We start from the raw sequence: 16,336 nt of genomic DNA, 5'->3' as shown, positions 1-16,336 counted from the left end.
CCATCGGGTCAAGTACATACCAAAATAGTTATGGACTTAGACACTAATCCAACAGGTAATGCATAAATACATGGTGAACAATATGGAGGTGGCAATCCCAAAAGTCAACTCTTGCGTTTTCTTTTCCTTTTTTATATATCCGATCGGTTATGGAGGAAGAAGGAAAAGAATGGGCTTGGGCTTTCCAAGTGTAGCCGAGAACCCCTAAGCCCAATAAAGGTTTGCGGTTTGCTCGAGTTTTTGGGCTAAGATTGGCCCAAGAATGGGTTGCGATCCAATACTAGGCCAAAAGAAGTGAATTAAGCCCAATAAGGAATTCTGGTTTAGGTGAGAGAGCCCAATAAAGATTTTTGATCCATTAAGGCCCATATATGGCTTTTCAGCCCAAAAAGTTTAAGTGAAAGAGTCTTCGGCCCAATAGGGGCCTAAGAGTGATTTTTGGGCCCAACTAATACCTAATGGACGTATTTGGCCCACTATGGTCCAAGGAAGACGTTCACGTCCCAAATGAGGCCCAATAAGTGTTTTAGGGTCCAAAACAGTGTTAAATACAAGTTTTCGGCCCATAAGGATCATGCTTGAGGGTTTATTGGGCCATTAAGGCCCAATAGAAGAGTCTTGGCCCAATAGGGACTTAGGCCAAGAAGCTTGGGCTAAGGCCCAAAAGTTTGAGTGAACACAACTTATTGGGTTAGATATGTGGGCTTACACGAGGAAGTTTTGACTTGAAACAAGATTTTGGATGTATAAACATGTATAATATTGAAATTAATTTATACTACACATAGTGTTACATAATTACACCAAGGAACTATCTTGAACATGGATAGGAAACCTAGCCTTAAAATGCTAGTTGTGACAAATTTTTGTTAATAAGCCAACCAAAATCATCCAATATTCATATCAACCAATAAAAGTATGTTAATGTGAAAATAGTTATCAGAGTACAATCCCAAAATCATAAAGAAAATGTTGGACACCTGTGGATGCACTACGATTAGGATAGGCCCTTCCCCTTCGACCAGAAGTACCTGAAACATAAACTTAAATTGTAAGAACAAATCTTAGTGGGTTCCCCAAATGCCACATACCATACATCAAACACACATATCATACTATAACATATAACGGGTCTATTTCACCCCTGAGTCCCTTTCGACTCTCTAAGTCCCTTCCGACTCCCTGAGTCCCTTGTAACTCTCTAAGTCCCTTTCAACTCCTTTGGTACCTTTCAACTGGTACGGGTCTATTTCACCGCTACAGCTAAGCATACATTCATACTAGCAGGAGTCACAAAGACAACAAACACATACAAGCATATTAGTAAGTGTCACAGAGACCGCTATTATCCTACAACATAATCTAGTGGACCGGTATTGGTGCCTTCGACCTATACGTACAGTGAGGAAACTTACCTCAATATGAATATGAACAAATCACACTCTCACCTCTCGGGTTGCTACTACCACGACTCCTCACACTGAATATATCCAAGATTAACTCTAATAAATAATCAGGGTAATAACCCATATAAATGGTCCATATTATAATCTAACATTCTAAGGATAAAATCCATTTACCCTTCCCTTAATTGACCCATCTAACCATGGCCCAAACCCATAAAGACCTAAGGCCCAACAATGACCCAAAGACCTTTTGGTGAGTACGCCAAGCGTACCACCCTATTACGCCCAACATACAAGTTTTAACAGCAAAGGAAATCAGGGTTGAACACGTTACGTTGAGCGTACCCAGAGGTTACACCTAGCGTACTCCTCTAAAGCCCAAAATCCACATTAAGCACTTAATACCTAAAGTTTAAACGTCCAAATTACAAATATTGCTCTTGGGAATGTCTCAGCTGATTAAGTCGTCAACTTGATGTCTTTACATGGCTCAAAGAAGCCCAAACCCAAGATATATTATCCTAAGCTTTTGGAGTAACTTTTACTCACATCAATCAACCCAAGGGACTAGAATATGCCAAAAACCCTAAGCTAACTAGATCTAAGAGATGAATCAACAAGGTTGAGACTTTATACCTCCAGAAGCTTGATCAAGATGAACAAGGTCTGGATCTACAAGCTTCAAACCAACTAATGCTTCTCCAAAGAGCTCCTCATTATTTAATATGAACCAAAACACACAAGAATCACTCCAAAAGCTCAAGGACCTCACAAATAGGGCTAGGGTTTCGAGATAATGCTTTGGATACAATGGAGGTTGGTAATAAGGGAGGCCTTGAGGTCTTACGATGCTTAAATAGGGTCCAAACCCTAAAACTAGGGTTTGCACTATGCATGAGTACGCCCACCGTACAAGAGGAAACTGCGATCATTTTTAATGACCTACGCCCGGCGTACCTATCACGTACGTCCAATGTAAGGACCAACTTTGCAAACATTTAATAAATCAATCTAAATATGAAAAATATTTGAAATACTGGCGTTACAAATACTATACATTTATATACTAATGACCGGCATATGGTTTTCAAATGTCAAAATATGTATTTATACATTCATAAACAAAAAAAAAACATATATTTACTACAAATATGTTTTATATGTATGTAAAAATATGTATTTATACATTGAAATACTTTGTGCTTACTTTAAAAAATACTTTATATGTATCTAATAATATTAAACTATTACCTTGATGACTAATCGGGTATGACTTAGGCACTCCGGATGGAAGTCTTACGTTCAAACCTTGGGGTTTTAATCAAGTGATGATCAAGTGAAATATGTGACACAATTCTAAAAGGTACTACTTAGTATCATTACCAAAAAAGAGCCATCTCCCCCAAACCTCGCAATTTCGAGAAGCCACAATGGGCGGTGGAGAACCCATTTTTATAAAATAATATATGCATTTTTTGAAATGGAATTTTTTAATAAATTATATAAAATTAGAGGTAAAATATATACAAACAAAAAGCTCAGTGGTATAATATGTAGGTAATAAACAATAAAATCCCACATAGCATGTTATTAGGCTTGTGACCTACCATTACTGATAGACATTGCAATACGGTGGGTTTGAAGCGAATCAACCTTGCCCTTTTAACGAATTTCAAAATACGATCCAAACTTGCTCCGTAACCCACATGGTTTTGCATGATCGAACTCATACCTTATGTACTGCATCAACAGATATTCAAACGCGTCTTTTAACCCGTAGATTTTTTGAATAATCAAACACATTTTACTTAATTCTTGAAATAATATTTCATAAATAAAATAAATGTTGACTTAAAAAACGCATTACATACTTGAGGACTTTCAATTGGAATTAAAATCACTATTATAATAACAACCCATTGATTTATGATTGTTTATTGCAATGACAGAGAATACTAATTGCAAACTTTCTAGTTGATAAATGAATATATTGATATATAAATGAAATCGGTGACTGTTTATGAAATATAAATAAAATGATTATCATGATTTTTGGTAGAAAACTGTAAATCTAGAGCTTAACTCCTTAAGTCTCATGTAAAAATAGTTTGGTCCTTGGTCTTTGCCCTTTGGACTTCCTTTTGAAATTAAAATTGAACTTTAAACGATATAAACTATAAACTTATAATTCTAAAATTTATATGGGATAGATTATAAACAAAATAGATCGATGATGATCCATACTCGAACTCGAACCTTAATAAAAGGTTATGAAGGTCGAAACCTATTCCATTGACAGCCCTACCAATAATACAATAATATTTTTTAAACAAAATGTAAAGTTTAATAGTGATAAGTATACATATGTTATAGTTGGTGATACATATACACATAAAAGTTCAATGGTATTTTTATACAACTCTAATAATTTATTACCCTTATAGGTAATTATCCCAAAAAAATAATTATTGAAATTTAAATAAAAAAATAAATGTTACAGCAAATAATTTTTCAGTAAAAAAAGTTTCTTTAAAGAAAAATAAAATAAAATAAGCCTTATATTTGTTTTCTTCTACATAAGAAAATCATTTGAATCTATTAAAAGACAAATCAGAATATCCATGATTCCTTAAACATTACAAAGATGAACCAAAAACAAAACAAACAATATTAAACAGTACAAAGTTGCATCAACTACCACTTTAATTAACAACACAAAACTATGTCCTCTTAAACTCAAACAGTCTTTGTTTTGGAACCCTTCTTCTTGATCATTGTTCTCCTTGGAATGGAAGAGCTCTTCATTCCAATGAAAAACATGAGTGCCCCCAAAAGCGCCAAATTCTACATAAACCCAAAATTGTAAAAAAAAAATAAACAAATAACAATACATTTTTAAAGATTTGTTTGTTATAGCTTTTTACTTTTATTTCTTTCTATTAAATCATTTACTTCGAAAAAACATTATACAAAAAGACATGTGAGACATACACACCTGTGTAAATTTGATAAAAAGTTGAGCAAATTCTTTCTTCTCCATGTCATAGTTGTAGAAATCATATAAAATGGGAGTAATAATCAGCTGGTGCAAAATCTGAAAAATAATGTTAAAAATAAAATGTTAAATAATTATTTCTTAGCATAAAAAATCAAGAAAATGATGCTTGTAATCAAGAATTAAAATATTAAATACTAACCAGAAGAAAAGCACCGATTTTACTGCTAAAGATGAAAAGCAAGCTTCCAATACCCTTCAAGACTATTGCTCCAGCAACCAAGAGTTTGATCTGAACGAATTATTTCTTATTAGAGCATTGTAGTTTTTTTTTAAAAAACATTTTAAAGTACAAAATTCTAATAAAATGAAAAGTACATTTTGCTATTTCTTGTATTTAGGTATTACCTCAAATTCAGGCACTTGGAAACCAGTATGTGTTGTGACATGGTTTGTGAACACACTGAACTTGGGCACAAGTGCTTTTGCTGTAGAACCTCCATCATTGCCAAAATCATTGTACCTAAGTTTGATAAATACTCAAAAAAGTCAAGATAAATTACATGTTTTTTATAATTGTTTATGTAATTGACAATGTAAATTACTAATTGCACATCAACAGTATAAAAAGCCCCTTCGATGGAACATAAACATGTTCATTTGGCATTCTCAAAAGTGTTGGTCGTGATCTAAAAAGTTTATTTTTGAAATTTTACTCCGTTGAAATTTAAAGCTGAAAAGAGTTCACTTTAAGCCTTATGCAAAATAAGACATCTTTGCTGATGATATATACAACTGCTTGAAATCCGTAGAGTGTTAGATATATTTTTGGGGATAGAGTACAACAGTTTCGAATTTTTAGCTGAAAAGAGAAAAAGTTCAACAATATCAAGAAAGTACCACAATTTGAAATTGGAGTAAAAAAATTCATAGAACAGATTACACAAACACGGCTAATTTCAGCAGTCTCGTATCGACATTTGCTAACACAAGTAACCAAAAACAATCATAAACCAACAAATTCGAGATCCAAAAACAGATACACAAAGCAGGGAATCAGCACTAACATCAGCGTAATCAGATCTGGGGAATACGATAAACTTACTCTTGCCAAGCAGAGAGAACGAAGACGGAGACGAAGAGAACACGGCCGAGAAAAGATATGAACGCCATTGACGCAGCTCTGAGCTTTCTCTCTCTAGAAAAGGGAAGAGAGATCTCGCTCTAGAAGAGGAAAGGAGATCTTAGGTATGAGAGAAACTGATACGACTGAGTTAAAGCGCCTATTTAAATTCTTGGGAAATTTTCACCGGTCCCTCCAATACAACTTTAATGGCGAAATACATTCTGGTCCTTCATTTACTTCTATTAGTCAATTTTAGGACTTTAGATGTATAAATAGACAACTTGCCCCCCTCTATATAGTGGTTTCATACTTTCATATCTATTTAAGTATGAGTTTTTATCCCTATACATTTTTTTGTTCTTCTTTTAGAAAAGCAATGTCAAACAAGCACATAATACACACGTATGTCATCGATGAGTATAAAAATATTAGTGGCTGGTTTCAATGACCTTATAGAACAAAATAACATTTCATTATATACCAAAAGGGTTTTTGACTAAAAGATAATAAACCACAATGTAATTATATAAATTGTTTCTTTTTTTATGAGTCTAACCAATTATAGTAACAAATGGTAACGATGCATTTTTTATCTTATGCATCATATTCATTCATAACTTCGTTCGGTTGCACCAAGTAGAAATTACATGTTAGTATTTTAGGGTTTATGTGGGTATTGTTGTAGATAATAATTTTTTTTATAAAATTTCCTATATTAAAGCAACCTAATCAAGAATTGAGTTGTACAACAAAATAAAAACTCATAATTAGATAAAATCAAATCATAAATGTTGGATAAACTTGAACTATTCTTAATGTTTTGATTCACTTAATTCCTAATGATATATAACTATTCCTAAGACAATAGGCATATCTTGATAAAAAGAATATTTGTAGTAAGGAGCATTTGCAAATAGTAATATCTTTATTTTAATTGGCCATACTATATATTGTAAGAATTCAAAATAGATAAAAGTATTGTTATCTTTTACATCACATAACCATTAAAGAAAATCATTAGTTTTATATGTACTACAAAGAGACTACCTAAACAACTAAAATTTTAAACATATATTTAAAACTAAATAAATAAAATCAAATATAAACCTTTCAAAAGCTTATGTTTATTGTCTAACGGATTTGAACATTTTTAAAAACAAAAAATATGAAAGTTTTCTATGCGAAAAGAAGTTGATGGTCACTTGGTGGAACTTCTTAAAATGGAGTGCATAAGTTTTATAGGTTATGGAAACGTAAGGGGGGTAAAAGTAAAAGTATGCTACGGTATTGGCTCCAATCAAAATTCAAACATTATCTAGGAAAAGGTACTTTGTATTACGAAAACGTGTATATGTCGATAGCCACGTCGAATCAAAAGGGTCTGCACCTAATCTAGCACAATGGTCGGCTACACCCACACGTCGGTTTTTGTGTACAAGTCTAAACCGTGTCCTAAATATATTAATCTCATTAAAATGATAATTACTTGTTGTATTTAGTATTTACTTCTATGGTTTTTGGCCTATGAGAATCACGTCATAAAGAGATAATAAATTAAAATGGTAATATATATTTCGATCAGGGCTGATCCATAGGATTTTACTGTCCGGGGCAAAAAAAACTTAATAATATCCCAATACTTGTATCTTCAAACTTAACTGTTAGTATATCCCACAACTAATGTCATTCTTCAAACAAATTCATCTTCATACAATTAAAAGTTGCAAACATCAATAAAACATTATCTTCAAGCATTCTTTGAATCAAAAATAATAATTACAATATCATAGTTAACATTAGTACTTTCAACAAGCTCATTAGATTTACATTACTCCTCTGTAATTGATTTGCAAAAAAAAGTAAAAATTGAAATGCCAAAAAATCCCTATGTAAAATGTAAATATAGAAAATTAGAAAACAAAAATGTCATTCTCTTCATTATTTGTACTATAATCATAAAATTGAAACAAATACTCATGGAATCCACCATCGAAATTAGGAAGGAATTTAAGGAATTTCGACAGCAACGCCAAAACATTTTAGAATTGCAGCATAACCTAATTAAGGCAATCAACCTAACATGGGCTTCAACTCCAAGGGCATAATCGTCCAACACAGTTATCCCTTAATAAGCTTTGAAACCAAACTTCGTATAACTTGAAATCAACAACATAAACTACATACACATCTATAAGAAGGGGCTACAAGAGCAACAAGGGCATAATCGTCCAATTTGGCAAATTCAATATGTACAGGGGCAACATCTTTAAAAGCCAAATCGACCAAAACAAGGGAAACGTTATCCTGCACCTGGGTGAAACTCCAAGCCAGAAAAGTAACATCGTATGAGAAAGCATGACATCTAGAAAAGCTAACAAACAAATTGAGAACATGGCAATTCAGTAACAATAAGGGCACAATCGCCCCAATCGATCGAGAGAGAGGGCGAGAGAAGGCTGAAGCGAACGAGAGAGCGATGAGAGATCGATAGAGGAGATGATTTTAAATTCTAATAGAGTAATCGATCCACGGTCCATCTCCATTCTCAGAAAGGACGCCTAGTGTTCTTCATCTTCAATTATTAGGCGTGTGCTTTAGTTTCACGAGTCATGCGAAATTGATTAGTTGGCGCTAATTAGGTATCCATCGGCTGCCCTGGCGTTTTGACGTGGATTTTAGTGGACTAATTGAATAGATGTGGCCCAATATACAATAATACCTATAACAGGCTTTTAAAAATTGATGCCCACTAGAATTTGATGCCCTGGGCCGTGGCCCAGCTCGCCCTGGGCTTGGGCCAACCCTGATTTCGATTTGTATATATTTGTTTATTGAGTTTTTTTTCGTCTACATTTATCTATTCAACTTGTTAAATTGTATACCTTCAGTCATTATAACCGATTACTCCAGGTTAGCCGGAAAAAATGACTTAATAAAAAAATATATTTCTCTTTTTGTACACATTTAGTACTTAATATTTTTGTATACATTTAGTCTTTAATATTTTTTTCAAAAGTTTTTTTTTTGTTTTTTTACTCATTCGGTACTTATGAATGATTTATTTAGGTTTTTCTCACGACATCTTACGTGGGACAATCATTGATGAGGTGTTTGGGGTTGTTGATGCTTATGTTCACCACGATCTCGACAGCCTGGTTGTGTAGGTCTTGTGGTTTGACTTAGGTCTTATGTTCTAAACATCGTGACTTCTTCATACAATATCATATTTTTAACGGCCTTTATATCCACATGTTTGTTTTTTAGTTTACTACAACTTTCGTTAAGATTACTCCCGTTAAAATGTAATATATTTTTATTTATGATTTTATATAATAAAAAATAAAAACATCTATGCATGCATTCATAAAAATCGTATGGATATAAAGATCGTAATTAAAAATATATTATTTTTTAACAGAAGTAATATAAACGAAGGTTGTAGTAGACTAAACTATGAACGGATGGATATAAAGATCGTTAAAATTTGAGACCGTATGAAAAAGTTATGACGTTCAGAACACATGACCTAAGCAACAAAGTAGTCGAGATGGATATAAGCATCAAAAGCCCCAAACTCTCATTAATGATTTTCCCACGTAAGATTTCATGAGAAAAACCTAAAGAAATCATTCATAAGTACTCAATGAATACAAAAACAAAAATGACTTATTTTGCAACAAAAAATATTAAAACTAAATGTGTACAAAAATATTAATGACTAAATGTGTACAAAGTGAGAAATATATATTAACCTATTAAGTCATTTTTACCGACTAACATGGAGTAGACGATCATAAGGTCTGAATATGTATAGTTTAACAAGTTGAAGGGGTAAATGTGGACGAAAAAAAAAACTCAGTGACCAGATGTGTACAAATCGAAATATATATTACTCTTTTAAGTCATTATCCCTAAAGAATAGTAGACAAATGTTGTATGATGTATAATCATTTATGTTCTCATGCTCAAGTTAGATTGGAAAAACTCGAAAGAGGTGTGAAAGTGTGAGTGATGGAGCGTGGATGTTGTCGCTTACCGAGACCTTCTCTAAAGAGTGACATTTTTGTTAAAGCGTAAGTATATATCTTATATTAGTTTATTTGCTATATTAGTGTATATTTGTTAGTGTGGCCCATTAACCCATTTATAGTTAGCTCGTTTCCTTGTATTGTATTATTTATAAGGGTGAAATAATATTTTGGAAATTATAAGAAAGTATCGATCTTTTCTCTCAAACGCTATCTTAGCCGATCCTCTTGTTCCTTTTCTTACTATCGACGACTTTCTTCTTCTTCTTCCTATCAACATCTTTTCTTATGCCTTCTACAATTCTTTTCTTATACTCCTTTCTCCATGGCTGCTACTGATGGGTATTATGCAAAACGTATAAATCCTATGTGTGCATACAACCCTAAATATTTTGATCTACGTTTTCTCAAATTGAACATACAATTTGAACAACAAAATAGAAAACCATAGCATGCTACTATATATTTCAAAATCCACAAATAGGGTTAGAATAATCATACTTTGATCATGTAACACTCGTGTTTCTAGCCTAGGCATTTATATTGAGTTGATAGTCTAGGTTAACTTTTGTAACACCATGCGCAGCCTCGTGTGAGCCTTCGCTTGCGAACCCTCTCAGCCGTCGGATCAGAAGCTTCTCAACCCTTGGATCAGAAGCTTCACCCTATAAATAGAAGGTTGCAAGCCTTCTCGGATATTTTTAAGAAATTGCCACATTTAGCCCCTTTCTTCATATTTTCTTCATCTTAACATCCCGCAAAGCCCCGGTATCGATTGTAAAGCCCGGAATACTCCACGAAGTGCCCGAGAAGCCCGGAAAATTTATCTTTTCGGTTTCGAAGCCCGACTTTTGCAGAGCCCAGTTTCTCAATAAAACTCCTGGTTTTATTAGAAACGATCGTTTTAGGAAACGAATTGTTGCCCGATTTTCACCAAAATACGTGAGTGTGTAGTTACTTTCAATTTACACATAGATATGAAGTATTTACCTTGAAATACGTGTTATGTGTAAATATATTAATTGTTTAATTGAGGTGACTGTTGAATTGATGTTTTATACAAGTTTTAAACTATATATGCTTTTTATCTACAAAATATGTTGGGTAGAACATGGGTAGATGAAATAGTTGATGTGTGTTAAAAAGGTGAGAGGCCTCGATGTTGTTGTTGTTGATGTTTTTTTTGTAGTCATCTAGCGGAGTATAAATGACGACCACAGACTTTCTAGATAGTCCAGTGGAACACTAGCAGGTTCGCAACTTGTAAGTGTTGATGAGTTAAATGTTCATTGTCGTACTCCATCCCCCTCATGGTTGCCTTAAGGACATGTATGGCTGAGGAAACCCCTTAGCAGTAGTGTCCATCCCGATGATAATCCTTAGGCTAGGTCCCTTGTGATAGGTGTTTAGGGACGTAAAGTGAGGACAACAGGAATGGGTAATCAGGGTTATTGTTGATTGGTGAACTTAATAAGTATATTATTATGGGTTGAAAACCCTATATGCTCACCAGGCTCCCAAGCCTGACCCACTCAGTTTTTATGATTACAAGTAGCGGACCCCGAGCATAGTCAGAGGACGACGAGAGATTTTTGGATTATAGGCCAGTAGTTGTAAATAACTGTTGAAAGGCTTATAATGTCTTGTTTCTGCTTTTGATCTGTATCGGAACATGACATCCCGAGGTTTTGGATATATATGGAAAATATATACCTTCTTAATGAAGGGTTTTGATAAACTTTTATCATATGTTGTTTGAGGACCAATTCCGCAACATCTTTTAAAAACATTTCTCTGATTTTATTTTAAAAAGAATAAATTAAATCGGTCTTTTCTGGCCGAGAAATTAGGGGATGTCACAGTTGGTATCAGAGCATTAGTTTAAGCGAACTAAGAAATTGTAGAATTTCTAGACTTGAACTTAGAATGCTAAGTGATGATTGTGAGATGAGTGTCTACCATATTTTAGACACGAGCACTAGTTTATTTTAGGGAAGATGCCTAAAATGCCCTTATGTGCTAAATGCTATGTGTTTGACATGTGTGCCATTATTTGTTCGGATCTATGGTCAGTTGCCGACCGGATCTGGAAACCTTATGTGTGTAGGATTCTAAGCGTATGAAATACGAGATTAGAACTAACATGTAAACGTTTCGGAGTGATAAGGGAATTGACATGTCTAACAAGGATAAAGACCTAAATTCACCTTATTCGGTATATAGATTGTAATGGCAAGAACTCGGAGTGGAGCTGGAAATGCAAACAGAAACCAACAACCTCAACCCCAAGTGGTGGAACAGGTGCCTATTGTAGGAGCTGCACCCGAACCCATCACCATGGCTGGAGTACGAACTATGATTCAGGCCATGTTGGTTGAACAAAGGGAGGAATTGAGGCAAATGTTGCTGAACGACAGGGATGAACCTTCAGTTCCTGTTGAACAACGTGAACTAAATGACGATCGATCTGAAGAAGGGAACAACAGTAGATCGGTTGGTCATAGTGAACCGCTTGTGGTTGGGAGGAATAACCACGAGGGTAGAATGGAGAGAAATGGGTGCAATTATAAGGACTTTATGACTTGCAAGCCATCGACCTTCAATGGAAAAGAAGATCCTGTCGGAGGAATGGACTGGATCTCAGAAATGGAGTTGGCTTTCATGACTTGTGATTGCCAAGGCAAGTTACAAACTACCTTTGCAGTACGTCAGTTTAGGGGTAGTGTTGCTCGTTGGTGGAGCACTTTGGGAAAAACCCTAAGCCCTAATGAGCCACTGCAATTAACTTGGGCAGAGTTTTTAGTGCACTTCAAAGCAAGTACTGCTCGACCCAAAACGTACTTGAGTTAGAAAACAAATTTCTAACGTTGCAGAAGGGGAGTATGACCGTTGACGAATATACGAATAACTTCACAGACAAAATGGAGTTTGCTTTGCGTATTGTCCCAGATGAGTTGGCAAAAATTGACAGGTACGCAAAGGGACTACCATGGGAGTACGCGGTGCCAGTACGTCAGGCACTTACTTTGGAGGCAGCTATTTGGGCTGCCAAGTCTGTTGAAGATATGATAAAAGGGAGAGCCGCCAGCAAGGTTGAAGTTGGCGAAAAGAGAAAGTTTGAAGGAACTTCAGGTTCCAATAAAAAGAACAAATTCTCGAAGACTGGTTCGAGAAAGTTTGGAGGAGGAAGCGAAGCTAAGTGGTGTGACAAGTGTAAGAAGAAACATGCTGGGAAGTGCAGCGTGGAAGTCACTTGTTACAAATGTGGAAAGCCAGGGCATTATGCCAATGAATGCACCTTCAATAAGAACGTATGTTTTGGGTGCAATGAAGAAGGGCATATTTTGAGGGATTGCCCGAAGAAGAAGGACGCAGCAAAACCCAATCTACCACCAAAGCCGAAGGCAAGAGCCTTTCAGATGACGCTCGAAGCTGCAAAAGAAGAAGTCGATGTCGCTTCAGGTACCTTTCTTGTAAACGAATTGCCTGCCCAAATTTTGTTTGATTCTGGAGCCAATTACTCCTTTATATCGCATGAATTTGGTAGAAAGCTAGCTTTGCCTGTAGATATGCTAGTTAATGCTATAATAGTCGAGATTGCTAGTGGCAAGTTTGTACCTGTTAGCCATCGTATGAAAAACATCCTCATTGAATTGGATGGGAATAAATTCCAAGAGGAATTATTTCCTATCGAGTTAAATGGATTCGATATAGTTTTAGGAATGGATTGGCTTAGTGCCAACGATGCAGAAATACTATGTAGAAAGAAGATAGTAAAAGTAAACCCGCCAGGGAAAGAGTCGTTTATGGTGTATGGAGACAAACGCAGAGTAAATTCTAGAATCATTTCCCTAATGAAAGCCAGAAAGTGTTTGGCCAAGGGATGTACATCATATCTAGCGTTCGTGATCGATGCTAAGATGGAAAAGAAGGAGGTGCAGAATATTCCGGTGGTGTGTAAGTATCCGGAAGTCTTTCCCGAAGATCTTCCCGGATTGCCCCCTGATCGACAAGTAGAATTTCATATCGACTTGTTACCAGGAACGACGCCGATAGCAAAAGCACCTTATCGATTAGCGCCAACCGAAATGAAAGAACTTATGACACAACTTCAGGAGTTAATGGACAAAGGTTTCATTCGACCTAGTTCATCACCATGGGGAGCCCCTGTGTTATTTGTAAAGAATAAAGACGGAAGCATGAGAATGTGCATCGATTATAGAGAGCTGAACAAAGTGACGATAAAGAACAAGAACCCGTTGCCAAGGATCGATGACTTGTTCGACCAGTTGCAGGGTTCGAGCTATTTCTCGAAGATCGATCTTAGGTCGGGATACCATCAACTAAAGGTGAGAGAGTAGGATATCGAAAAGACTGCTTTTAGAACGAGATATAAACACTATGAATTTTTTGTTATGTCGTTCGGATTAACCAATGCCCCAGCAGCTTTCATGGATTTGATGAATAAGGTTTGTAAACCATTCTTAGATAAATCCGTGATAGTATTCATAGACGATATCTTGATTTATTCGAAAAGCAAGCAGGAACATAAAAAGCATCTACGTGAAGTGCTAGAAGTCCTGAAAAAGGAGAAGTTGTATGCAAAGTTCTCCAAGTGTGAATTTTGGATTCAAGAAGTCCAATTTTTAGGTCATGTGGTTAACCAAGAAGGAATAATGGTCGACCCAGCAAAGATTGAAGCTGTAATGAAGTGGGAACAACCAAAAAGTCCTACGGAGATTCAAAGCTTTTTAGGATTAGCTGGATATTACCGAAGGTTTATCCAAGGCTTTTCTTCGATTGCTACTCCATTAACAGCTTTGACCCACAAAGGAGCCACTTATGCTTGGAATGAGAAGCATAAGGAAGCCTTTGAGAAGTTGAAGAAGAGATTGTGTGAAGCACCGATTCTTTCATTGCCTGAAGGAGTTGATGACTTCGCAGTTTATAGCAATGCATCTGGAGTTGGGTTAGGTTGTGTTCAGACCTAAAGGGATCAAGTGATCGCGTATGCATCGAGGTAATTGAAGGAACATGAAAAGAACTACCCCACTCATGATCTGGAGTTGGCAGCGGTAATATTTGCCTTAAAGATATGGAGGCATTATCTTTATGGCACAAAGTGTAAACTTTTCACTGATCATAAGAGTCTCTAATATCTCTTTAATCAGAAGGAATTGAACATGAGGCAACGATGCTGGCTAGAGTTACTCAAGGACTACGACTGTGAGATACTTTACCACCCTGGTAAAGCAAATATTGTTGCTGATGCTCTCAGTCGGAAGATAAACGTTGAAAAGAAAAGGCCAAGAGCATTGAGAATTGAAGTTGTCTCAACAATTGTGGAAAGTATAAAGAAATCTCAAGAGGAAGCTTTAGAGAAAAGTGACCGAAAGGAAGAACATTTGGGCAAAACGTTAGTGTTCGGTACAAACAACCAAGGGTTGAAGGTATTCCAAGATAGAATTTGGGTACCTCAGACGGGCGGAGTAAGAGATCTTCTGATGGAAGAAGCTCACAAGACCATGTACTCGATTCATCCCGGCAGTAAAAAATGTATAGGGATTTAAAACCCTATTATTGGTGGCCGACGATGAAGCTCGATGTTGCTATGTATGTGGCCGAGTGTGTAACTTGTGCTAGGGTTAAGGCACAACATCAGAAACCGTATGGGAGTTTAGAACCTTTACCCGTACCCATGGGTAAATGGGAAGACATCACCATGGATTTTGTGACTAAACTGCCCAGAACAAGGAACGGTCACGACATGATTTGGGTGGTCGTTGATCGCTTCACTAAGAGTGCGCATTTCATAGTAGCCAAAGCGAAATGGTCTATGGATAAACTTGCGAATTCTTACGTGAAGGAAATTGTGAGGCTTCACGGTGTTCTGTTAACGATTGTGTCCGATCGTGATAGCCGTTTTACCTGGAGATTTTGGAGGAGTCTACAAGAGGAATTGGGTACCAAGTTGTGTTTGAGTACAGCTTACCATCCGCAAACCGATGGTCAAAGCGAGCGAACGATTCAAACATTGGAGGATATGCTGAGAGCATGTACCCTAGAATTCCAAGGTGACCGGGATGAACACTTACCTTTAGTAGAATTCTCCTATAATAATAGTTTCCACTCAAGCATCAAGATGGCACCTTATCACGCCTTGTATGGGGAAAAGTGTCGAACGCCATCATGTTGGCTGGAAGCTGGGGAAAAGCAGTTTATGGGACCTGAAATAGTCCATGAGACTGCTGAAAAGTTGAAAGTGATAAGGGAAAATATGTTAGCTGCTCAAGATCGACAAAAGAGTTATGCTGACAAGAAAAGACAACCGATATCCTTCGATGTTGGAGATTCGGTTTTACTTAAAGTCTCTCCGTGGAAGGGACTTATAAGATTTGGTAAAAGAGGGAAGTTGAGTCCAAGGTTTATTGGACCATTTAAAGTTCTTCAGAGGATCGGGAATAAAGCTTACAAGGTAGAGTTACCGGAATAACTAGAGGGTATTCATAACACCTTTCATGTGTGTTATTTGAGAAAGTTCACGGGAGATGTGCCCGACATAATTCCGATTTCTGAGTTAAAGGTTGGATGAAAACAAGAGGTTGATCGAAGAACCTGAGGCAATCGTTGACCGTAAGACTATGAAGTTACGACGCAAGACGGTCGATTTAGTGCTTGTACGCTGGAAACATACGAATGGACCAAATCTCACTTGGGAAACGGAGAGTGACATGATGAGTTGCTACCCGCAGTTGTTTGGTGATATGTGATTCCGGGGACG

The 16,336-nt window shown here is 36.2% G+C and overlaps 1 protein-coding gene across 1 annotated transcript; it reads right to left on the bottom strand.

Moving 5' to 3' along the window:
* Window positions 1-3,983: 3,983 nt before the first annotated feature.
* LOC145053303 (uncharacterized) lies at window positions 3,984-5,669 on the bottom strand. The gene is made up of 5 exons (XM_079001317.1): window positions 5,507-5,669; window positions 4,810-4,924; window positions 4,604-4,693; window positions 4,402-4,500; window positions 3,984-4,250 (listed from the first exon to the last, which is right to left on the bottom strand). Exons 1-5 carry the CDS (start codon window positions 5,572-5,574, stop codon window positions 4,143-4,145), a joined length of 480 nt encoding a protein of 159 aa, XP_078857443.1. The 5' UTR covers window positions 5,575-5,669; the 3' UTR covers window positions 3,984-4,142.
* Window positions 5,670-16,336: the final 10,667 nt, after the last annotated feature.

The sequence above is a fragment of the Lactuca serriola genome, chromosome 5 (assembly GCF_051521515.1).
Source record: "Lactuca serriola cultivar US96UC23 chromosome 5, Lser_US96UC23_V15, whole genome shotgun sequence".
NCBI classification, from domain to species: Eukaryota; Viridiplantae; Streptophyta; class Magnoliopsida; order Asterales; family Asteraceae; genus Lactuca; species Lactuca serriola.
Note: the sequence above shows the minus strand (reverse complement) of the source record. Positions and strands in the feature narration are given on the sequence as shown.